Source organism: Dunckerocampus dactyliophorus, chromosome 1 (genome assembly GCF_027744805.1).
Source record: "Dunckerocampus dactyliophorus isolate RoL2022-P2 chromosome 1, RoL_Ddac_1.1, whole genome shotgun sequence".
Classification (NCBI taxonomy): domain Eukaryota; kingdom Metazoa; phylum Chordata; class Actinopteri; order Syngnathiformes; family Syngnathidae; genus Dunckerocampus; species Dunckerocampus dactyliophorus.
In genome coordinates, this window is record NC_072819.1 from 7,044,353 (window position 1) to 7,070,373 (window position 26,021).

At 39.1% G+C, this 26,021-nt stretch overlaps 2 protein-coding genes across 9 annotated transcripts in view; one reads left to right on the forward strand and one right to left on the reverse strand.

Annotated features, from left to right (window-relative positions):
• si:ch211-246m6.5 (von Willebrand factor D and EGF domain-containing protein) overlaps window positions 1–1,621 on the reverse strand; it is a 32,181-nt gene extending 30,560 nt beyond the window's left edge. The window contains exon 1 of the mRNA XM_054776754.1: window positions 1,386–1,621. Coding sequence (XP_054632729.1) covers window positions 1,386–1,491 — 106 coding nt within the window. The 5' untranslated portion in view covers window positions 1,492–1,621. The remainder of the gene's footprint in view (window positions 1–1,385) is intronic.
• Window positions 1,437–22,439, forward strand: kynu (kynureninase). 8 transcript variants are annotated; one of them, XM_054776783.1, is made up of 15 exons: window positions 5,860–5,908; window positions 6,506–6,590; window positions 8,540–8,716; window positions 8,791–8,911; window positions 8,986–9,068; window positions 11,453–11,514; window positions 11,596–11,667; window positions 11,731–11,805; window positions 11,876–12,022; window positions 12,098–12,196; window positions 12,284–12,357; window positions 14,260–14,312; window positions 15,025–15,110; window positions 15,184–15,414; window positions 15,499–17,427. In XM_054776783.1, the coding sequence occupies exons 2-15, from the start codon at window positions 6,521–6,523 to the stop codon at window positions 15,616–15,618; spliced, it is 1,470 nt and encodes a 489-aa protein (XP_054632758.1). In that variant the 5' UTR covers window positions 5,860–5,908; window positions 6,506–6,520; the 3' UTR covers window positions 15,619–17,427. The 8 variants fall into 8 exon arrangements, 6 of the variants coding, with proteins under 6 accessions (XP_054632776.1, XP_054632767.1, XP_054632758.1 ...); XM_054776776.1 differs by lacking the exons at window positions 5,860–5,908; window positions 15,499–17,427 and adding exons at window positions 5,915–6,318; window positions 18,236–22,439 and having other exon boundaries at window positions 15,184–15,439; XM_054776767.1 differs by lacking the exon at window positions 5,860–5,908 and adding an exon at window positions 5,915–6,318.
• Window positions 22,440–26,021: the final 3,582 nt, after the last annotated feature.

Below are 26,021 nucleotides of genomic sequence, written 5' to 3' on the forward strand. Positions count from 1 at the left end.
CTGACATCCCTGCAACCGTCTCTCAACTTGAAAAAAACAATCCAACCACAGCATTTGTAGCCAGAGGCCGAAATCCACGTTCCGCTAAGACCATGTCCGTCTTAGCGGAACGATCGCAACAGGATGTTCTTTTACCTCCTTCAGTGCAAACTTGTGTTAGGGACTGGGGTTTTCGGTTTCCACAAAGGGGTTGTCACTCAGGCTTGGGCCATCTGACCAGGAATTGGACATGGACCAGTGTAACGGTCCAGTGTACGTTGGCAAACCTCACTCCCTCTGCCTTAAGAGCTGCGCTGAACACGCGGTCGACAGTCTGGGCTTTTGGCCGTGTGGTCAGCGCTCTCGCCTCTCATTGCGAAGGTCCTGTATTCGATCCCCGGTGCGGGCGGTGCGAAACAGGGCGGGTTACACCAGGACAGCCTACACCAGGGGTCTCAAACTCAATTTACCTGGGGGAGTTTTGGTGAGGCTGAGCCACATCATGTTCTGTCGAGTGACCCCCAAATACATAAACACAAAACATGCAGGGCCACGCTAATAATAATCTAGCTCATTAAAAAATGAGGTGAAAATGGCCCCCGGGCCACATTTTGGACACCCCTGACCCACACACTTTGAGCCAATCTCGAAGCTGCCGAGCTCTTTACTTGACTTTACAGCCTGCGTTAAAGTTTACAACCGCCAGCTCTGAAGTGCCTTGGGACACAAAGGATGTCAACAAGATGGCGGCAATGAGTCATGATGTTGTCATGAGGTCAGGAACATGAGCAGAAAACAAGAAGAGACAAGAACTGTGCAGATTTCTTTCTTTTGTTCCCAAGATGACGGTATGGAGGCCTTTTTCCACCTGCAGAAAGAATAAAAATATCCTAATGGTAAGTCATAATTATGAGATTAAAAAGTCTAAATTGTGAGATACAAACTGCTCATAATTCAGACTTTTTATGACATAATTCCGACTTTCTTATCTAATCATTATGACTTTTTAGCTCATAATTTCGACTTTTTATATCATAATTATGACTTACCATTGGGATTTTTTTTCAGGCTTCCATATTATGGAAGAGAATAAATGGGGATCAAAAGAACGTTTGGACACATGATGTTTGAGGGCCCATCTCCTCTGAGAACCTGTCGATGAGGGGTGGGCAATACTGCAAATATTCGGTATCGATTCGATACCAAGTAAACCGCTATAGCCGATAGGGATGATAATACCTTTTGCTTAAAATTGTTCAACCTCATTGAATGATTTAGTGATGTTGCCTTAAATTATCATTATTTGGATCGATCCAGCCCCAGTGCGCTCGCAATTGCTGTCATCAACCTACAAGACCTTGCGTTGCGAGCAAGGCAGAGAGTAAATCAAAGGGAAGTACACTCACCAAGCTGCGCAAACGTCCTGAACGGCGCCACAAGTAGCAGCAGCAGCAGCAGCGGCGCATTTCCCAAAGAGCGCACAAAACAAACCGATGCGCAACACTTCTTCATGGCTGCGTGCGTGGGAAAAACAAACTACAGGCGTGGGCCTTCAGTCGCGCGGCGGTTCCATGAGAAGTTTGTTGCTCAAGCTGCAAAATGTCAGGTGAGTGGCGCTAACCCCAGCTGTTTTGCGCAGAGCTCGCCGCCGGAGACAAAATGAGGCAGGGGTCGGAGCGAGGAGGGGGAGGAACTTCAACAGTCATTCTCTTGAGGCGGGAGGGGTGATGGTGGTAGTGGGGCGGGAGGGGGGATTATGGACGCAAATATGAAGAACCATCATTTTCATTTATGTTACATTAAACTGCGATACGTGCGACCACTAGTTTAGTTTTCTAAACCAGGGGTGTCCAAAATTTCCAGCGAGGGCCACAAACTGAAAAATGAAGGGATGCAACTTTGCACTTTGATATTTTGTAAAGCAACACATGTTGATATGCTAAGAACTTATATATATTTCAAGAAAAAAACTGTATCTCCGCTTTGTCATCGGTGAAAAAGCCCATTATTAGTTTCAGCTTCGGTCTTTTTGTTGTCTCCAAATATGTCAACCTCCTTCTCAAATAATCTTTGGAAATTTTCTTTTTGTAATATTATGACTTTTTACATTTTCCCCAGCCTAATTTTCCAAAATATACAACTTTATGTGGTTTTGTGTTTCTCAAAATATCACTTTTACCATTTAGTATGACATTTAAAAACATTTTTAAAAACATCCTCTTCTTCTTCTTCTTCAATATTTCAACTTTATGCTACTAAAATGATATTTTTTCCTCATGTTACGAGTTCAATCTTGTAAAATTGCGACTTTTTTCCACAATAGAATACAACTTTTTTCTCTTAATATTTTGACTTTATTCCTGTGAATACAGCTGCTTTTCTATTTATGCTGTTGTTCCCCCCAACTATTTCAACTTTATTCTTGTAAATTATCGTCTTTTAATAAACTTAAAAAAATAAAAAAAATATTTACATTTTTATTAAAGTTAATATAACATTTTATAAAATATTTTTTAAAAATCCCATAATATTTTGACTTATTTCCATAATATTATACCTCTTTCCTCAACCTAATTATCCCAAAATTACAACTTTATTTTGTTTTGTTTGTTTCTCCTAATATTACGACTTAAAAAACCCCATCTTTTTCTTTAACATTTCATCTTTATGCTATTAAAATTATTTTTCTCATAATATTATAACATTCTAACTTTTAATATAAGTCATCACATAACGTTTTTTTCTTCATAGTTTGACTGTGCTGATTCTGCTGATATTACTATTTTTGCTGTTACTGTTGTTGTTTGTTTTTGTTTTTTTTTAGTTTTCTTTATATTTTCCTGCGGGCCAATAAAAAAACAACCCTGTACTAAAATAAAGTAAGACTTAACAATCCTATATTTGCCTTTTTAAATTAATAAATTTTCCAATCTATTATTATTTTGGATTTTTTTTAACCCACAAGAACCCTTCTTCTTAAAGGAAAAGCGCGCTCCCATAAATTCCTTAAAAACTCCACAAAACACGAGACACTTCATTATATCTTCCAAGTGGCTGTGCATCAAAGAAAAGGAAAGCCATCACCATGGAAGTGAACATCGTAAAAAGCTCCAAGAAAGGGGACACACCCACCAATATTGGTCTTGACTGACAAAGATGACTGAATGCTAATGAATGCTACAGGGGTCATGGATTCTGTGCGCTGTTACACCACATATTTGACATACAGTACATCTGAGCATCACACTCCACCCTCACATCCCTGAGGAGTGTTTTTCTTCATGGGACTGTCAACTAAACAGTTGTGGTTCTCCATGAGAAAACCATTACCATGCAAGGTAAACATCAGGTTGTGCTGGAAATCAAAGGAGCAGGTGTGCGCACGGAGCTTCTCATTCTCATGTCAACGTGTGAGAAAGTCTCACGGCACGAGCCTTCGCACCTTTGCTATCTTTTTTGGACTTGAAGAAAAGTCCAGCTGGGACTGAAGGCACCAGTTAGTGGGCTGGACGTCGGTGACCCAGAACCATTTGGTTCTGTGGGTGGAACTACTACACATCCAAAGAAACACCTCTGACCTTCTCAAGTGGGTAATTATGGGAGGCAGGTCATTAAAAATGGCTGTTACAAACAAACTATAGATATTTGTGAAAAGAAACATAGAAGAGAACTGAAAAATATAGATTTTAGTACGCTAGTATAGTATATGTCAGTGGTGTCCAAAATGCGGCCCATGACTCTTTATTCTAAAAATATAATTTAACAAGAAAACTAAAAAAAAACAAAAACAACCCACAACAGCAAAAATGGAAATATTACCAGTAATTTTACAGGAATATCAGAAAAAGAGAAAAAAGTTGTGATTTATAAACAGAAAAAGTTCATTTTAGGAGAACAATGTTATAATATTCTGAGAAACAAGTTGGGGAAAAAGTTATGACATTATCGGAATAAAGTCAAAACTATGATGGGGATAAAGTCATAATATTACAAGGCAAAAATTTACAAGATTAAACTTGAAATAGCTGGGGAAAAAAAAACCCAAAACAACCACAGCAGAAATGGAAAAAAACTGCTGTAATTTTCCGAAAATAAAGTCAAAAGATTAACAGAAAACAGTCATATTCTAACAAAAAAAAGTGAATAAACTCATAATATTATTAGGAACAATAATGTCATTTTAGGAGCATAGAATTGAAATGAATTTTTTTTTAAAGTTGCAATATTATGTGTAACAAACAAAACAAAATAAAGTTGTAATTTTTGGAAAATTGGGTTGGGAAAAAAGTGTAATATTATGGGAATAAAGTCAAAATATGGGAATAAAGTCATAATATTACAAGGCAATAGCATGCATTTTCTATGCCGCTTGTACTCACTAGGGGGGTATGCTGGAAATATCCCAGCTGACTTCAGGGGAGAGGCGGGGCACACCCTGGACTGGTCGCCAGCCAATGGCAGGGCACATATAGACAAACAACCATTCACACATTCATGCCTATGGACAATTTAGAGTCGCCAATTAACCTAACATGCATGTTTTTGGAATGAGGGAGGAAACCGGAGCACCCGGAGAAAACCCACGTGCACACGAGGAGAACATGCAAACTCCACACAGAGATGATGAGAATAAAGTCAAAATAGTAAAAGACAAAAGTTATATTTTAACAATAAATAAAGTTGCAATTTTACGAGAATAATCTTGTGATATTATGAGGAAAAATAATGTCATTTTAGTAGCAAAGAGTTTAATTTTTTTTCCCGGAATTTATGTTGCTATGAAAATCAAACTAAATAAAATAAAATTGTTTTTTTTGGAAAATTAGGTTGGAGAAAACGTTATAATATTATGGAAATAATATGATAATATTACAAGATGAAAATCTACTAGAATAAAGTTGAAATAGTTGGAAAAAAAACAACTGCAGCAATGAAAATAATGGCTGTAATTTCACGAGAAAAGTTGTCCTCTAACAAGAAAAAAGTCACAATTTTACAAGAATAAAGTCGCAATATTATGAGGTAAAATAATTTTAGCAGCATAGAGTTGAAATATTAAATAACAAAATGTTTTTTAAAGTCATATTTTGAGAAACAAACAAAACAAAATAAAGTTTAATTTTTGGAAATTTTGGTTGAGCAAACAGTTATATTTCTATGGGAATAAAATCACAAAATCACAAAAAAAGAAAATGTACAAAGATTATTGAAAAAGAAAATTAAGATATATTTGGGGAAAAAAAGAGCAAAAAAATTATATAACTTACCGTATATATATAAATATATAACAAATATATAACTTCTTAGCATATCGACATGTGTTGCTTTCCAAAATATCAAAGTGGCAAAGTTGCATCCTTTCATTTTTCACTATGTGGCCTTCGCTTGAAAACGTTTGGACACCCCTGCTATTTGCCTTTTTGACCCACAAACATTACACCTTGCAAACAGAGGAACAGGCGAGTGAATGTACATTGGCTGTCGATCAACTTCAGTGTTAGCATCCTGTCGGACGCTTGCATGCGTAGTTGTGTTGTGTGTACTTGAATAACATTACGTATTACGCAAGACTTGCCCGCCATCTTGTGGACGTTTCTGTAGGTCACAAACGAGACAGAGGCGGCGTTCCAAATCGCGCGCGTCCACACTTTACTGGCATTTTGAGTGCATTGCGTGCGTTCACTGAGAAATACGGCATAATGCAGTGCACTGTCAGTACTCGTATGTTGCACTCAATACGCTTCAAACAATAGGCTGGTTCAATTTTAGGGTCTGACGCCTCAAGGACTCGACGGAGGTAACAGGCTCTGAGACTCCTGTCGTGATGTGCGCTTCCTGCTTGTGTCACGTGATCTTCTATTTACCAGTGACGTCATGACGGCAAGATGTCTGCTATCCCCGGCAAAAAGTGACAGAAAGCTGAGCGAAAGTGAGACAAGACTTTAACTTAAAAAATAGGTTTTGCAGGAGAGAGAAGAGGGGCTCTTCGTCTCAAACTATGAAGTAAACCTGATATCGTAAACAAAAGTAATGTTAACTGCTGCTTTATTAGCGTAATACGTTTTGTTTACTTAATTCATTCGTACAGCAACGAGTTGTTTTTGAAATGTGCTTATAAACACATTTGAGCATTTAGCGATAATTCTGGCACATTCAGTAATTTATGACGCTCAGAATGAATATACACGAAAAAAAGACCCAACAATGAGATATAGGATGCAGCGTGCTGCAAGGGTTAAATAATGTTGGAGGTCATACAAAAGAATGATTAACTGGAGGGAAGACCTCACAGGTGAAAGTCCCCCCAATAGACGACTGCCGAATATCTGGATCTTAACTGTAAGTAAAAAAAATATATGTTGGCCAATTGGTTCCATTCATATATTCTCATAGCTTGTATGTAGGTTCATGTTTTTCTAGTTTTTGAAAAATAAATAAACATACACGGTGAGTCATAGAATGAGATATGTTGAATAGCTAAGATGACTGTTGCTAGTGAGCGTTCATAATTCATCACACCTCACAGGTGTGGCCTATCAAGATGCTTTTGGCTGGCCACAATAGAAGGCCCCATCAAAAGGTGCAAAGGGGCCAATACCAATCCACTGCAGGTCAGTATGCTAAGCTTTGTGTTATAGGCGACAAATTACAGTCATCCCTCGTTTTATTGTGGTTCATTTGTTCCAGACAATAATAAATTAATTTCTGTGAATTAGGATTCTTTACTCATAAATGGATATTTTGGTCGTTAGAGCATAGAAAACCTGTCAACCCATTAGAAATTGCAGGAGGCCACTACTCATTATAACAGTCTGACTCACAGTTTGATCTTACAAACAACATTAAAGTTATCACACAGCGACTACACTCTTTATATTATTATTATTATTATACCACAGAAATATAGAAACATGTAAAATGTAAAATGAGATATTTAGTGCACAGAAAGAGTTTTTTAAACCTTTCATATAACACAACACATCAATTGAGTGAAACTGAGCTATCTCACGACGGTCTAATCCCAGCTCACATTCCCAATTAGTGGGTGAACGATCCAACGTCGGCTCTCTCTCTTTCAGTGAGCTGTGTCCTTCAACTCCGACCGGTGACTTCTCGGTGTGTTTTGGTTGTTTCCTTAACTTTTTTTTGCCCTTATGATGGACTGTCTTACTCAGCGTGTTTTCCGAATTACATATTTAAACGATTAGTAGCAGTTTTGAAGTATAGGAGACGTCATGAGATTAGAACATGACCACACCAAGCATCATGGAAATTGTAGTTTTTAGTCAGATATTAACCGCACCGCTGTATAAGCCGCAGGGTTCAAAGTTTTAGAAAAAAAGTAGCGTTTTTTACACCGGAATGCTTGAAAATGCTTAATTTAGGCCTAGAATAAGTACAATTTTATTAAATATGCATATGAAACATAGCAATGTAGCTAGAGAGCGACAATCAAACCGCGATATTGCGAGGGACGACTGTATATCACAAAGCTGAGCTGCACTTTTTTCTTGAAAATGAACCCCTCGGTGGAAAAACCTTTTAGACCATGAAGGGCCACCAAAACACAAGCGGCCGACCGAAAATGGTCCCCGTGCCGCACTTTGAATAACCCTGGTGTAGGGCTGGCAAATCGGCCTGATGAGATAGTTATTACTGTAGTTTTTCTTTTCCAAAAACAGTTTAATCACTTTAGAAATGGATTTTGCAGCAGCTTTTTTTTCCCCTGGTGGGTTCTCCCGCAAAAGGAGGCCACTTTCGAGTTGTTGTCAGAGCATTGCAGCACAAAGAACGTGAATGTAACTCGCCAAGTACAACCGAACCGCGGTTTTCATCATTAATCTGTTCCAAAAGGTCAGACGCAAACCGAACTATACAAACACGGGAGCAATTTTCCCCATAGGAAATAATCTAATGGCCGGAATCTGTCTGTAGTGTCTCCAAAAGAACCACGGAACGTTTTTAACAGATACTGAGTCACCAACGTGTGGATGTTTTGTTTGGGCACTCCATTTCGAGGACTGGTTTGGCCGAGGCTTGTTTTTATCATTTTTGTGGAAAACCCAATACTACAAAAACCCGAGACGCACAAAAACCGCAGTTCAACTATTTCAACTTTCTTCTTGTAAATTGTCTTCTCGTAATATTATGACTTTATTCCCATAATATTAATTTTCCAATTTTTGAAAATGGACCACTTTTTTTGTTTTATTTGTTTCTCATATTACCTCTATGCTGCTAAAATGACATTATTTTTCCTCATAATATTACAAGTTTTTAAAATTGCTGATTTTTTCTTCTGAGAATACGACTTTTTTCTCTTAATATTTTGACTTTATTCTTGTAAAATTACAGCTGTTTTTACAGCAGTTTTTTCCATTGGTTTTTTTTTAGCTTTCCAAGTATTTCATCTTTCTTCTTATAAATTTTTTCGTAATTATGACTTCATTCCCATAATATAACCTTTTCCCCCAAGCTAGTTAAAAAAACAAACACTCTTTTTGTTCTGTTTGTTTCTCATAATATTACAACTTAAAAGAAATACCTGTGGCCCTCCCAGAAGCAGCAATGGACCGCTTCACTGGCTTGACCGCGAGAGAAACCGTGGAGGGGGTCGCCACCTTGTTGCACTGCTGTCCAACCTCTGAGAAGGTGGCCGCTTTCCTGGATGAGCACGACGAGCTGCGACACCTCAGGGAGAGCTTTCTGGTGCCCAAGATATCCGATTTACCTCCCTGTGAGTGGATAACGTCATGTAACGAGCATTTTCTTGTGTGTTTGAGTGCGACATTGTGATGTTGTCACCCACAGCGGATTTGGCGCTGGTGGACGGCAGCCAAGAAAGCATCTACCTGGTGGGAAACTCTCTGGGCCTGCAGCCCAAAATGGCCAAGCGATACTTGGAGGAGGAGTTGGACAAGTGGGCCAAAATGTACCGCATAGCCTCACTCATGTTACCCCCATGATGGCAAACATGAGGACTTCACGGACGTGTGTGTTTACCAGGGGCGTGCACGGACACACGGACGGGTCGCGACCTTGGGCCTGGGCTGAGAACAACTTGGAGGAGCTGATGGCAAAAGTTGTTGGTAACAATTCCCTTTTACACCTTTTCTAACAGCAAAGACATGAAGACCCCCCTGCGTGGGGTTGGCCCATTATTCACCCGACTTTAGCATCCTTTCCGGTTTTGTCGAGTCCAAAGTCTAGGTGGTGTCAGCTAGTGACACCCTAACCTTCTTCCGGAAAAGCTCTGTTGTAAAAGTCTGATCACTTTCTGGTGAGCTTGGATATATAATCCTCTGTCTTGGCGGTCAACTTCATGTATTCATTCAGCAGAGCATAAAAATATCACTTGACTTGCCGCTGTCCAGCTGGTACTGCCCAAAAAACAAACAAACAAACAAAAAAATGCTGGCTTTTCCTCTCTATGGAAGGGTGGCAGTGACAAGCACCTTCTAGCTCACATACGCCCCCACCCCCTAAGGATGAGGTGAGTACTGCAGCGCCTCCGTAGATGACATTTCTGTGGATTTTATTGTCCGATGAGCAAGAATAATGATGTCACACTTAGGTTAAAGATGTTGTAGACAGTCATGGTGTCAAGGGACACTTTGATTAAAAAAACATAGGTGAAATTGTGAAATATAGGCGAAAAAGCTTATTATCAGTATGAACGTCGGTCTGTGGTCTTTTTTTTTTCAGTTTTACTGATGTTTTTTTTAAAAAGAAAACTAAATCTTTCAACTTTCTTCATGAATAATATGAACATTTCTATATCATGACTTTATTCCCCTAATATTTTGACTTTATGTTTATAATATATATGTTTATAATAAAGTACAAATACAAATACAAATAAGGTTATAACGTTGCCTCCAACCTCATTTTCCAAAAATTACCACTTTTTTTCTTTTGTTTGTTTTTCCCCAAATATTACAACTTGAACAAAAAAAAAAAACATATGCTTTCTCGAATACTATATGCTACTTCTTGTAGAAGTACGAGTTTTTCTCGACTCTTAATATTTTGGCTTTATTCTTGTAAAATTACAGCTGTTTTTCCATTTTGCTGTTTTTTGAAATTTATTTTCCAGCTCTTTCAACTTTCTTCTGGTAAATTTTCTTCTCTTGATATTGTGACTTTATACCCATAATATAACTTTTTCTCCAACCTAATTTTCCAAAAATGATCATTCTTTTTTGTTTGTTTCTCATAATATTACAACTTAAAAAAAACAAACATGATTTTTCTTGAATATTTCATCTCTGTGCGACAAATTTACCTCTTTTTCCTCATAATATCACGGGTTTATTCTCGTAAAATTGTGACTTTTTTCCTCGTTAGAATACAACTTTTTCCGGTTAATATTTGGACTTTATTCTCCTAAAATTACAGCTTTTTTTTCCCCATTTCTGCTGCTGCTGTTTTTTATTTTCCAACTATTTTAACTTTATTCTTGTTTTGTTATTTTGTTCTCTAATATCATGACTTCATTCCCACAATACAAGTTTTTCCCCAACCTAAATTTCCAAAAATTAGAACTTTTTTTGTTTTGTTTGCATCTTATAATATTACAACTTTAAAATTAAAATCTTGAATATTTAAATGTTTTGCTACTAAAATTACATTATTTCTCCTCATAATATTACAGGTTTATTCTTGTAAAACTGCCACGTCTTTCCTCATTAGAATAAAACTTTTTTTCTTGGATGCTTTTTTTTCTTCTATTTTTGCAGTTTTTTTCCAATTATTTCAAATTTCTTCTTGTCAATTTTCTTTTAATAATATGACTTTATTCCCAGAATAGAACTTTTTCCCCCCAAATGACCACTTTTTATTTGTTTTGTTTGTCTCTAATAATATTACAACTTAAAAAAATACGAAGATTTTTTCTTTAATATTTAAATCCTACAAAAATGATGTTATTTTTCCCTCATAATATTACGATTTGTTATTCTCGTAAAATTCAGACTTTTTGACCTGTTAGATTACAACGTTTTTCTGTCAATATTTTGACTCAATTCTTGTAAAATTACTCGTGACTTTTTTATTTTTGCTGTTTTTTTTTTTCTATTTTTCTTCTATTTTTCAAATATAAAAATATGTAAAACGCAAACGGCTACTCGTCCGCATTTTTGGACACCCCTTCCTTACATGTGGAACAAGTCCATATCTTAACCTTTTATTAAACAAACTAAAGCGCTTTACTTTATTTATCATTATTTCAGCCTCGACATGGTCCTGCATTTACAATTTCTCATCTGCTCTCTGTATGGCGCGGAAGTGCGATCGCATGAGTGAAACGACACGTCTCTATTTAGATTTTGCGGACTCATTATGGAGAAGAAGAAGGAAAAATTGTAGTACAGTGGGCTCGTGCGCATGCAACCTGGGGGAAACGCTGTCCAGTAGCTCTCTGGAGGGTTGTGTTGTCTTTGTGATGTTGCGTTTGTGGTGTCCTTTGTTTCAGGAGCGCTTCCGGAAGAGGTGGCGCTGATGAACGGGCTCACGGTCAACTTACACCTGCTGATGGTGTGACCACCCGCCTCCCCCCTGAAAATCAGATGATTCATGTCAAAATGCCAACGCTCCTCACTAACTTTTCTTCCGCAGCTTTCCTTCTACCAGCCCACGGCGGCGCGGCACAAGATACTCCTGGAAGACAAGGCCTTTCCTTCCGATCACGTGAGCGACTCGGGTAGCATGTTATCCACCAAGGTGCCTGTTTGACACACTGTCCTCTGTCAGTACGCAGTCGAGTCGCAGATCCGACTGAGAGGATTCGACCCGGAGGCGAGCATGTTGCTACTGACACCTAGACTGGTATGTCCCACGCAGGAGACGATCTCATTTCCATCGCTGATACTTTGCTTTCATATGCTTGGGCTCCCAGGGGGAGGAGACTCTGCGGACAGAAGACATCCTGGACGTGATCGAAGCGGAGGGCGCCTCCGTCGCTGTGGTGATGCTCAGCGGGGTCCAGTACTACACCGGTCAGCTGTTCAACATGGCTGCCATCACCGAGGCTGCTCAGAAGAAGGTGAGGCGAGGGCGCGTTGGCTTAACTTCTTCCGACACGCTGCTACGGTTTGACTAGGCTACGTTTGTGGATCAGGGCTGTCTGGTGGGCTTTGATCTGGCCCATGCGGCAGGAAATGTCGAGCTGAAGCTGCACGACTGGGGGGTGGACTTTGCCTGCTGGTGCTCCTACAAGGTCCGGAACACACACACACACACACACACACGCGCACACACTGAACCTATATAATCAGAGTGTTTTTGTGTGTGTTTGGTTGCTCAGTATTTGAACTCAGGTGCTGGTGGGCTTGCTGGAGCATTCATACACAAAAAGCATCAACACACCATCAAACCTGCGTGAGTACACACACACACACACACACACACACACACACACACACACAGGCTCTCCACATGAGGTGTTCATGCGCATTATGCAACTCTCAGTGTTAGGCGCTAATATTGTCACGCTATTTTTAATTTTTCATTCGCATACCGTATGTAAATACCCCACTTTGGAGGCATACAAGAGGCGATGCGCATACCGAAACGCTGTATCGTAACAGCACAGGTCCCGACGTAAACGCAAGCAACAAGGCCGAAACACTAAGCAGATATCGGTGCCTCGTTTGGGTGCTAAATGAATGCAGACTCGGAGAGGCTAAGCCAGAGCTGTCCAAAGTGCAGCCCAGGGGCTGCTTTTTTATTGGTCCACGGCACATTTTAAACTTTGAAAAATCAGCAGTAATTTTACAAGAATAAAGTCAAACTATATCAAAATAAAGTTGTAATCTGGCAGGAGAAAGTCGGAATTTTATGACAATAACGTCGTAATATGAGGGAAAATAATGTCATTTTAATAAAAATGAAATATTCAAGAAAAAGAATATTTTTTGTTGTCGTTATCAGGTTGCGGAAAAAGCTACAATGTTACTAGAATAAAGTCAAAATGTGACATAAAGTTGAAATATTAAAGAAGAATATTTTTTTTTAAGTCTCTAATAATATGGTAATATGAAACAAAAACAAAGTAACAAATAAAGTTGTAATTTTTGGAAAATTAAGTTGTGGAAAAGGTTATAATATTATGGGAATAAAGTCGTAGTTACGAGATTTACATAAAGAAAGTTGAAGTAGTTAAAAAAATTAATAAAACGGTAATTTTACAAGGTAATTTTACGAGGTTGTGGGAAAAGTTATAATATTCCGAGAATAAAGTCAAAATATAATGGGAATAAAGTCCGAATTACGGGAAGAAAACTGACAAAAAGAAAGCTGAAATAGTTGGAAAACAACAGCAACGGCCGGAATAGAAAAAACGGCTGTAATTTTGCGAGAATAAAGTCAAAATACTACGAGAAAAAATTCACAATTTTATGAGAATAAACTTGTAAAATATGAGGAAAAATAATGTCATTTTAGGAGCATAAAGTTGAAATATTTAAGAAAGACGTTATATTTTTTAAGTCGTAATACAAAAAACAAACAAAGTAATGAATAAAGTTGTAATTTTTGGAAAATGAAGTTGTGGAAAAGGTTATAATATTATGGGAATAAAGTCGCAATTACGAGATTTACATGAAGAAAGTTGAAGTAGTTAAAAAAATAAATAAAACTGTGATTTTACAAGAATAAAGTCAAAATATAAAGAGAAAAAAATCATACTGTAAGGAGAAAAAAGTCAAAATTTTATGAGAATAAACTTGTAATATTATGAGGAAAAATAAAGTCATTTTAGTAGCATAGAGTTGAAATCTTAAAGGGGTAGCTTGGATTTTTTGACATCCCCATCAGCAGTGGAGTGCATCAACAGTGACTAACCCCCCCACTTGGTCCCGTAAGCCCAGTTCTGGTCGGATTTTGGTGAAGAGGAAGGTAGTTCCGGTTAGTTACTTGAGTAAAGAGTTTGGCTTCTCAAAACAATGTGCGTTCAAAGGAGTGATACATTTGCATCACGAAAATGCCCCTTTAAAAAAAAATCTGTATGACTGCTTTCGCCTGTTTATTGCTGTGTGTGTGATGAAAATGTCTGTGACACTCGCATCTTCATTTGCTGTGGAACACATCCGTAAACAAGATGGCGGCGACGCTAAATATTATGAGGAAAAAAATTATGTCATTATAGGAGAAAAGTTTAAGTTTCAAGAAAAAGTTATTTTGTAAACGTCATAATGTTATGAGAAACAAACAAAACAAAGTAAAGCTGTAATTTTGGGGAAATTCATTTTAATGTGAACGTCAAGTGTGGCATGTTTGCAGGCTGACAGGCTGGTGGGGTCACGACTTGAGGACTCGCTTCCAGATGAACAACGGTAAGAACGTTTCATCCGGCACAATGCTGCCATCTTGTGGCGCCACACTCACTGCTCACTTCTCCCCCTGGTTTTTCATCTGTCGTCTCTTCCTTAGTTTTCTGCACATATTTTATGACGATTACTGTATTATATTACTACTGTTACATTTTTATTGACTGGATGAATGCAAACAAAACCAACATTTCTTGTAACAAACCAACTTTAATCAAAACAACATGCTCTAACTACAACTGAGCTGTGAGCCTTGGCGTCATATACCGGTCTTTGTCGCCATCTAGTGGACGTAAGCTGTAAAGCTACAGTTTTCAGTCGTTTTTTAAAAAAGTTGTATTCTAACCACAGCAAGTTTTTCATTATGGGGTATTATGTAATACAATAAAAATAATAATTTAATAACTAAAAATAATAATAAAATAAATAAATACATGTAATAAAAATACAATAAAACATAATTTAATATTAACTTAAAAAAATAAGGAAATAATAAAAAAATATGTAATAAAACAAAATTAAAAAATTATAATAAACAAATATTTGAATTACTCTGTCTGGTATTGCTAAAGGGAAAAAGTTGTTGACATCTTTTTATTTAAATGGCCCCCGGGCCGCAATTTGGACACCCCTGCATTGTATACAAGCACGCGTGCATTACATTGTATCTTTGTTTCGTGAAGCCGGCAGTGCAACACATTTTTGTTTGTGCGTGCAGTGCTGGCGCTCCAGCGTGGCGTGAGCGGCTTCAGGCTCTCCAACCAGCCCATTTTGCTCGTGTGCCCGCTGCAGGCCAGTTTGGAGGTACTGCAGTCGCTTGCCCGGCATACGTAGACGTACGCTGTGATGTCATTTACCGTGCTGACTTGCCCTAAAGGTGTTCAACGTGACCAGCATGCGGGCGCTGCGCAGGAAGTCCGTGCTGCTGACAGGATACTTGGAGTATCTGATATCCCACTACTACGCCGAGGATCCCGCCCAGTCCGGCAAACTTCAAGTGCGCATCATCACGCCCTCTGACCCCGAGCAAAGGGGGTGCCAGCTGTCTCTGTGTTTCTCCATACCCATTCGGAGAGTCTTCCAGGAGCTGGAGAAGAGGGGCGTGGCTGTGAGTGGCCTTGCCTGGCTATCAGGTAAGACTCCTGTGCTGCGCAGGAACCAACTCAGTTTTGCTTTGTTTTCCCCACGCCAGTGTGACATGCGTGAGCCGAGTGTTCTGCGTTTGGCGCCGGTGCCGCTCTACAACTCGTACCGCGATGTCCATCGCTTCATCCAAAGTCTGGGAGCGGCCCTGGCTGCCAGCTGCTGCTGACCCACCACTTGCCGCTCTGCTTCACCGAGAGACCCAATGAATACTCTCATGTAAAAAAAATGTTTCACTTGTTTTGCCATTTAATAAGCCGTCATCGCCTTTATGAAGCCACTAGACCACTGGTGTCCAAAGTGGAGCACGTTCTAAAAATATATATAAACAAATATATTTAATAAATATAATAAAATACAAATATTAACATGAAAAAACAACAGCAAAAATGGAAAAATCAGCAGTAATTTTACAAGAAAAAGTCAAAATATTAAGAGAAAAAAGTGGTAATATAACAAGAAAAAGTCGTAGCAAAAAACATTTCTTAAAAGTCATAATATGAGAAGCAAACAAAACAACAAATAAAGTTTTTTGGGGGAGAAATTAGGTTGGCGAAAAGGTTATAATATTATAGGAATAAAGTCAAATATGAGACGAAAATTTAAAAAGAAAGTTAAAATAATTGGAAAATTTAAAAACATGGCAGAAATGCAGCTTTAATCTTAGATAAGTTACAAAAAATTTAACAGAAAAAAAGTAATATAACGAGAATAAGATGTCATTTTATGTGATTGGCAGTGTAATATTGAGAGGGAAAATGACAATTTTAGTAGCATAAAGTTGAACTATTACATTTTTTTTTAACAGTCCGAATATTAGGAGAAACAAACAACAAATGAAGTATTTTAATTTTACATTTAAAAAATAGGTAGGGGAAAAAAGCGATAATATTATGGGAATGAAGACAAAATATTAAGCGAAAAAAGTTGTATTCTAACGAGAAAAAAGTAGCAATTTTTGCTTTTACAAAGATTATTTTAGAAGAAAGTTGAAGTCGTTGGAAAATTACAAAAAAACCCCAGCAGATATGGAAAAAACAGCTGTAATTTTACGAGAATAAAATCAAAATATCAAGAGTAAAAAGTTGTTTTCCAATGAGAAAAAAAGTAGTAATTTTGCGAGAATACGCTCGTAATATTATGAGGTTAAAAATAATGTCAATTTAGTAGCATAGAGTTAAAATGTAAAAAGACAAACAAACTTTTTTCTCAAGTTGTAATATGACAAACAAACACAATCAAGGTGGAATTTTGGGAAAATGAGATTGCGGAAAAAGTTATAGTATGGGAATAAAGGTTTTTTTTGGAAAATTAGTCTGGTAAAAAGTTGTAATATTATGGGAATATCATAATATTACGAGAAGAAAATTTGACAAAGATGATTTCAGAAGAAAGTGACTACTACTACGTTAACTTTAGCAACTTCTTACAAAACAAGTACCGCAAAACATGCTGGGAAACCAAAAGCACTCCCGGCGACTCTGCCTCCTGTTAAACAGTTTGAGACCTCTGATGTAGATAAACAAAGATGCATTCCATTTTTTAATAAATCAATAAAGATCTCCAATTTCAGATCAACATTTGCAATAAAAGCGATTCAGCAATTCCAGCACTCTCCTCCTTCTCTCTTCAATTGCCGTTGTTCACTCAAGACACAATCCAGGTTGAAACCGTGCACAGATGGAATCGGACTACGGTGCATTCAAGGACCTCCAAAGAAAAAAATCAACATGTAAAAATTGCAGGCTTTAAAGAAACCCATGGTACACGTATGCTATACATTGTATTTGTATTATCACCTATTTATAAATGATGACCCATTTCGGGTGAATGGGATGTGTTTTCTGCTGCAAAAGCAGACTATTTTTGGAAAAAAATTGTGAATGCTGAATCGCAAATATGCGGGGATCCACTGTATATTGTTTTATAACAACCAATTGTAGTTTTTAGTATTTTAAAAATGTATAATTATATGAATTATACTGTAATATTTCACTCTATTAACTTTATTTTGCTAAAAAAAAAAGTATCTTTTTAAAAGGGAATACAGGAATAATTTCAGTATTTTGTTATTATTGTTATATTATTTATTATTTGGCACTATTGACTTTATTTTGCTAAAAAATTGGAACTATGGGAATAGTCTTAGTATTTTGTTATTACATTATTAATATATGATTTAGTAATATTGACTTTATTTTGCTAAAAAAAATGTAATACAAGAGAATACGGGAATGTTAATTGTACTATTTTGTTGATATGATTATATTAATATGATTATATTATTTCACACTATTGACTGTATTTTGCTAAAAAAAATTGATGTAATAAAAATAGAATACGGGAATAATTGTACTATTTTCTTGATGGTATTATTAGATTGTTTTGCACTACTGACTTTATTTTGCTCAAAAAATTTGACTAAAAATGAATAAAAGGGAATACAGGAATCATTTACCATTTTATTGATATCGTCACAAATTGTTCACAAATAAGTTTGCTGTTTAAAAATCTTTGTCTGGCTATTATCATGGTCAACAAACTCAAGGCAAAAATCACAAAACAGCTGGAATGATTTCGAGTAGAAAGTATCAGTCCCTGCAAGACTGTCCTGTACAGGATTTACTTGATATCGGATCCATACCAAATGTATGAATGCTGTCTAAGTGCACTTAAACTTTTGAACATCAAGTGCACCTCAGCGACTCTCTGACGCACCTTGACAAGACACAAACACGAGCTGACAGTGTGTGTGTGTGTGTGTGTGTGTGTGTGTCTATTTGCAGCTCATCTGGGCTCGGTCGGCTGTGGTGAAATGACAAGGTAACACAACTGGAGGGGTCAGCTGTGTTCCAGGAAATCAATCTCGGCTGACAGTAGTGTCTTCAGGATACTTGATCGTGACACACACACACACGCACAGTACAAAAGCACACAAGCAACACACATTCACATGTTACACATATTTATTGTCATTCCTTTTTGAGTGTTTTTGCGTGTTGCTGTTGAACGTTCACTCAGTGGCCAGCAGAGGGCAGCGCAGCACCAGGATATGTTGCATACACGTGAATAGACCTCATGTGTACGTCGGTCTTTTATTGTTATTTATCATAGTTAATGATAAATTACATTGCCCATCGTTTTCACTGTACACAATCATGATCCTGGTTTTGTTCATTTTTAAGACCACCGATACTTTTCCCTGTCATTTTTATGTCGTCTTATGCAGTTACCATTTTCATCATTTTAAAAAGCAGGAGATTAGGGGTGTCCAAAGTGCGGCACAGGGGCCATTGGCGGCCGGTGGCTGGTTTTTATTGGCCCACTGCACATTAAAAATAAATAATAAAAATGTCCACATATTAAATGAAAAAAGTTGTAATCTAACAAAAAAAAGTCATAATTTTAGATGAATAATGTAGTATTATGAGGAATATCCATTTTAGTAGCATAACGTTGAAATATTCAAGAAAAAAGACGATTCATTTAAAAGTTGTAATACTATGAAAAACAACCAAAAAATGAAGTTGTGATTTTGAGAAAATTTGGTTACAGAAAACATTATGCTATGAGAATAACGTCAAAATATTTTGGGAATATTATGGGAATAAAATAAAATTGCGAGAAGAAAATTTATAAGAAGAAAGTCAAAATAGCTGAAGAAAAACCAGAAATGGAAAAAACAGCTCTAACGTTACCAAAATAAAGTTAAACTAATAAGAGGAAAAATAATGTCATTTTCTTAGGATAGAGTTGAAATATGAAAGAGAAAACCTTAATTTTTCAAAGTTGTAATATTACAATCAAGAAGCAAAACGACGACTAAAGTTGCAATTTTTGGAAAATTAGGTTGGCGGAAAAAGCATTATATAATGGGAATAATGTCATCATTTTACAAGAACAAAATTGACCAGAAAAAAAGTTGTAATAGTTGAAAAAAACAGCAGAAATGAAAAAAAAACAGCTGCAATTTCACGAGAATAAAGTCGTATTCGAATGAGGAAAAAAAAGCCATTTCCTGAGAATAATCGTGTAATATTATGATGAAAAAAAAAGTAATTTTAGTAGCATGGAGTTGTAATATTAAAGAACATTTTTTAAAGTTGAAATATGACAAACAAATAAAACTAAATAAAGTTGTCATTTTTGGAAAATCAGGTTGGCAAAGATTAACGAGAAAGTTTAAATATTTGGAAAATGAAAAAAAAAGCAGCAAAAAATGTGAACAAGAGCAACTGAGATTGAAATGAGATGCAGTGTTTTGGTGAAATATGGATAACTTGTTAGCATACCGACATGTGTTGCTGTATGATGCACTGATGTTTCGATGTTGCTAACATCCTCTTCCATCCTCTTTGATTGTAGAAAGTTGGCCACCTGCTGGTTGCATCGGGTTCATCCTTCCGTTCCCAACCTCCCTGGCATCAGTGCTTGGTTTATTTCTGTGCTTGGTTGTAATCACATCATCCATGCATGCCTTGCTCCAACTCATCCATTCACAATTTGAATTCTAACCTGACACGTATTTGATATTTTTCTTCTTCAACTCCTTGATGGCAATCTGAGGGCTTCCATTGTCTTTCTCTGCTCCTCATTGGTCATTTTGTGGACTTGCCGCTTCAGCAAGTGGGAGCAGGATACGTCTCCAGTTGGGGGTTCGGCCCCCGTCACAAAAAAAGACCACCAAATGGTGGGCTAGGTGAAAAATCTGTCATGTCCCGCTCGCAGTCGCCCAATAGACGGCGACTGAGTGGAGGCAGCATACATGCGTTCGAGGCGCACGGGCCCACCGCTCTCTGGTTTTGCCCCATACACAAGGTCCCAATCTGCAATTTGCAACTTTTGGTCCGAGTCTTGTTTCGTAACTCTTGACAGCTTTGGTGACCAATGATTATCAGGCACATAATGAGCTTGCTTCAATTGCTCACTTGTGATACCTTCCGGCACTCAGAGCACTTTGATGCAGCATCATCCATCCATCCATCTTCTTGTACTTATCCGAGGTCAGGTCACGGGGGCAGCAGCCTAAGCAGGGAAGCCCAGACTTCCCTCTCCTTGGCTACTTCGCCCAGCTCCTCCTGATGTTCCCAGGCCAGTTAAGAGACATTGTCTCTCCAATGTGTCCTGGGTCTTCCCCGAGGCCTCCTACCAGTTGGACGTGCCCGGAACATTTCCCCAGGGAGGCATCCTGACCAGATACCCGAGCCACCTCATCTGGGTCCTCTCAATGCGGAGGAGCAGCAGTTCTACTCTGAGTTTCTCCCGGATGACAGTGCTTCTCACCTGATCTCTAAGGGAGAGCCCATCCACCCTACAAAGAAAACTCATTTTGGTCACTTGTACCCGCGTTCTTGTCCTTTCGGTAACTACCCAAAGTTCAGGACCGTAGGTGAGGGTAGGATCCCGCCACTGTGACCCTCGCTTCCTCTGTTGCTGCTGCGGAGTCCCAGTGTGAGTGGTGAGCGTCCCACGGAGGCAAAAATCGCGAGGGATGTGTACTGGAACTCGTAAACGGTAGCAACCAGACCAAAAAACTAAGTAGGTATCGTTACCTCATTTGGGTTCTAAAGGAATGCAGAGTCAGCAAGTTCGAGTGCTTGATTGTGCAGATAACGTCTTGTAAATAATGCGGCGTCCCGACAGAGGAACGCAGTCTGATGCTCGTTTTGCCGACCCTAACACGCCAACAGCAGTACTCCATTCCAACACGGCAAACAAGCACACGTTCTTCCATCGCACTCCATGCCACTTCCTCATTATCAACCAGTCACAATCATGGTGCATTCAGGAACAACATCAACATTTCAACACAAACAGGTCGCCAGAAGGGTGTATGAATAATCATCGTCCGCTGAAATGATGTGAAGTGTATGCACTTCAAATCCTGTGTAGTCGTATTTCAATGAATATTATGTTTAACTTGCATGTCACAAAACGCCTAAAATCAGCAAGGCTACGTTCTCTTTGCAGGTTAGGTGTCAGATCCTCTTTTCCTTTTGGTTTTTTCCCGTGAGGGGGTGCTTCTCTTACAATAGGCACAATCTGCTGTATCTTTTAGTTGTACTCCACATTGCAGATTTGGCAGAACCATTTTTATGCCCGATGCCCCTGAACTGACACCACTCTTCTCATTTATTCGGGTTTGGGAGCCGGGATGAAGATTACTGGCTTGCGACGACTCGTGCCCGAGTTAGTTTCATGCATTCCTTAAACCAAGGGTGTCCAAAATGCGGCTCGGGGGCCATTTACGGACGTGGCTGGGTTTTTTTGGGGCCCGCAGCACATTCTAAAAATAGAATATAACAAGAAAACTAAAAAACAGCAAAAAGGTTAGAATCAGCAGTAATTTTATATATATAGAAAAAACGTAGTAATATTATAAAAAAAAAAAATAACTTCATTTTAATTGCGTAATGTTTAAATATTAAAGAAAAAAAGATGTTTTTTGAGAAACAAACAAAACAAAATAAAGTTGTAATTTTTGGAAAAATTTGGTTGGGGAAAAAAGGTGAATAGTCACAAATACGAGAAGAAGATTTGCAAGCAAAATGTTGAAACAGTTGGAAGATTAAAAAACAACAACAGAACAGAAATAGGAAAAAAAGTTGTCGTTTTACGAGAATAAAGTCAAAATATCAAAAGAAAAAATTGTATTCTAACGAGAAGAAAAAGGAAAAATTCTGTCATTTTAGTAGCATAGATGTTTTTTTTTTTAAGTAGCAATATTATGAGCAACAAACAAAACAAAATAAAGTTGTCGTTTTCAAAAAATTAGGTTGGGGAAAAGTTTTAATATTATGGAAATAAAGTCAAAATATTACAAAAAGAAAATTTAGAAAGATTATTTCAGAAGAAAATTGAAATATTTGGAAAACTGGGAAAAAAAATGGAAAAAAAGAGAACAAGTAGGTCCTAATAATAGGCACCTACAGTGTATCACAAGGATGAAATGTAATGTTTTTCTTGAAATAAATATAACTTCTTAGCATATCTACATGTGTTTCTTTATAAAAAATGATCCTTTCGTGTCAGAATGTTTACTTTGAATAAGTGACATGACACCTGGACGCATCCCGGTGTATAGAAACGTAACAAACAGCCGTATTTTAACACCTACACTTTGTTTTTTCCATTCACAAATGAATGAAAATAGACTGAAAATCACAGGTGTGTATTTAGTCAGTCGGTGGCTGATGCAGCAGCTACAATATCCAAAGTAGACATAGTTAGTGTCCTAATGAAACAACACTGCTGTCTAAAATACCACATCTCTCCATCATTATAGTTGCACATTACTTACAGGCAGAAGCGTATTAGAAAGCATTCGTGACTAAAAGCATCCGGTATGCTCTGTATCGTTCAATTTGGCAGAACATGTTCAATTATGTCCAAACCATGACAAAAAAGTGCGACCTATACTCCGGGAAATATCATCGCCCTGTCATCGATGCGCTCATTCCAAGTGAAATAAAACACGGCGCTCTGAGGTCGTCCAAGTGGCGGTGGACAATAACGCCGCTCTCTGCAGCGGCAGATAAAGACGAGGTCGACGCCCCCCACCGTGTGAAAGCAGGAAAGCAATGCCGGCCCAATCAAAAGTTCTATTAACCTGGAGAGCCAGGAGCTAATTGAGCGAGGGGGAAGCGCTACATCTCCGGCAACGCGGCTGTGCGGTGCTGTTAGCACGTGGCGGCGTGACACGTCTGACATGTTTGTAATTATGAGGGATAATAAGACGTCAGAGCGGGCAAACAGCTGAGCAGGACACTTGGGCCAGAACACAAAGATTCTTCCGACCTTTGATAACCCACACAGGCATTACACATACAGAAGTTGTGGGGGGGGCAGGGGGGAGGAGGAGCTTTGTGAACGTGTGGAGATGATGGCGCCGCCTCTGATGCTCTCTTATCTCCTGCAGTGGGTGAAAGATGTTGTAATCTGTCACCGCAATACTCTTAAACCCTGGTGCGGCGATTGGACCAACTTTTGTTCTTTATAATCCTCCGTGCCGGAGAGGGGAGGTCATGTTTGTCAAAAATGTGCTTGCCAACCCCCGCCGCCCTCCCCCCAATGGCTTAATTTAGAATTTACGGCGCATTTGGAACTTCACGTCAGCCACAGACGGCCTACCCACGAGAACGGCAGGATGAGAACAAAGAAGAAGCCCCCTCATTTGTGCGATAGTACGTTGTGTAAACCTCACTCCCTGATGCCTTAAGAGCTGCGCTGGAGGATGAGGTGACAACCCAGGTCTTTTTGCTCAATGGCTAATGCTGCTCAACTTAGACGTGCTATTTGTCTTTAACGCCAAACCAAAAAATACAAGACCACCACAACCAGCTAGCATACTGTATGTTGCCAAGAGTGGTTTGAAAGAATAGATTAAACAAAAAAAAAAGATATTTTCCATGCTGTGGGATTAGGATCGGTGGCCTCGTGGTTAACGTGTTGGCTCCACACTCAGGAGGTCGGGAAGATCTGGGTTCGAATCTCCGTTTGGCATCTCTGTGTTACTCCCACATTCCAAAAACATGCATGTTAGGTTAGCGACTCTATGTTTGTCTATATATGCCCCAGGGACCAGTCCAGGGTGTACCCTGCCTCTCACCCAAAGTCAGCTGAGATACCCTCGTGAGGATAAGCAGCATAGAAGATGGATGGAGGATTAGGATCTCATCTGTGCTATTCGCAGATGATGTGGTAGTGATGGCCTCATCAGGCTGTGACCTTCCACGTTTACTGAGGTGGTTTCCAGCTGAGCGTGAAGCGTCTGGGATGAGACTAAGCACCACCAAATTGTTCTCAGTCGGAAAAGGGTGGATTGCACCCTTCGGGTTGGGGAGTAAGGTCTTGCCCCAGGTGGAGGAGGTCAAGTATCTCCGGGTCTTGTTCACGAGGGACGACTGGAGCGCGAGCGAACTGGACCGTCGTGGTGAAGAGAGAGCCGAGTCGGAAGGCAAAGCTCTCAAATTTACTGGTCGATCTATGTTCCCACCCCTATGGTCATGAGCTTTGGGTCGTGACCGAAAGAACAGGATCGCGGACACAACCGGCCAAATTGAGTTTCCACCGTAGGGTGGCTGGACTCGCCCTGTCTCTTAGAGCTCGGTCTTCCAGGACGAGCTCAGAGTAGAGCTGCTACTCCCTGAGGTGGGTGGCTCGGGCATCTAGTCTGGATGCTTCCTGGACACATCCCTGGTGAGGGCACATCCCCAGGGCGGACATACGGTGGTGTGAAAAAGTGTTTGCCCCCTTCCTGATTTCTTATTTTTTGCATGTTTGTCACACTTAAATGTTTCAGATCATCAAACAAATTTAAATATTAGTCAATGACAACACAGCTGAACACAAAAGTTTTTAAAACCTACATGTGTGAAAAACTGATTGCGGCCCCCCCTCACTGTTCCATGGCAAAAACATGGAACAGTGGTGAACCTTCTCAGGAGTGTCCGGCCAACCTAAATGACCCCAAGAGCGCAGTGACAAATCATCCAAGAGGTCACAAAAGACCCCACAACAACATCCAAAGAACTGCAGGCCTCACTTGCCTCGGTTAAGGTCAGTGTTCATGACTCCACCATAAGAAAGACACTGGGCAAAAACGGCCTGCATGGCAGAGTTCCAAGATGAAAACATTAAGGCTCATCTCAATTTTGCCAGAAAACATCTTGATGATCCCCAAGACATTTGGGAAAATACTTTGTGGTCTGACGAGACACAAGTTTAACTTTTTGGAAGGTGTGTGTCCCATTACATCTAGCGTAAAAGTAACAGTGCATTTCAGAAAAAGAACCTCATACTAAGAGTAAAATATGGTGGTGGTAGTGTGATGGTCTTAGGCTGTTTTGCAGCTTCAGGACCTGGAAGACTTACTGTGATAAATGGAACCATGAATTCTAACCCTGAAGGAGAATGTCCGACCATCTGTTGGTGACCTCAAGCTGAAACCAACTTGGGTTCTGCAGCAGGACAATGATCCAAAACACGCCAGCAAGTCCTCCTCTGAATGGCTGAAGAAAAACAAAACAAAGACTTTGGAGTCCTACTGAGATGCTGTGGCATGACCTTAAAAAGGCATTTCATGCTGGAAAAGCCTCCAATTACAACAATTCCGCAAAGATGAGTCGGCCAAAATTCCTCCACAGCGGCGTAAGAGACTCATTGCGAGTTATCATAAACGCGTGACAAGTGTGACAAACATGCAAAAAAAAAAAAAGAACTGAGGAAGGGGGCAAACTCTTCCTCCCCGTGGAGCTGGAAGAGGTGGCCGGAGACGGGGATGTCTGGACTTCCCAAATGAGACTGCTGCCCCCGCAACCCAGATAAGCAGAATAAAATGGATGAATGGATGGCTATTTTTGGGAGAAGCTTACGTACTCAAAACAGGTAGAGGGCGGTGGGAATGTTTGGTCGCTGGTTCGAGACCGGTGACCACTGTTACACAAACTTCTGATTGGCGTGTTAGCATTTGCTATTTTGGAGATGAATGAATGAAACCAGACTGAGAAGGGCCAAAGTACGAAGCCACTGTGTTCACACGACTTCATCACCACCTAACTTGGTAACAGCAGC

Excerpts from the sequence above, each read along its gene's own strand:
- kynu (XM_054776767.1), top strand. The coding sequence starts at position 6,244 with ATGATTAACTGGAGGGAAGACCTCACAGGTGAAAGTCCCCCCAATAGA. Across the intron at positions 12,023-12,097 it reads CCGAGGCTGCTCAGAAGAAG|GGCTGTCTGGTGGGCTTTGA; the intron begins GTGAGGCGAGGG and ends TTTGTGGATCAG. Across the intron at positions 12,358-14,259 it reads CAACACACCATCAAACCTGC|GCTGACAGGCTGGTGGGGTC; the intron begins GTGAGTACACAC and ends GCATGTTTGCAG.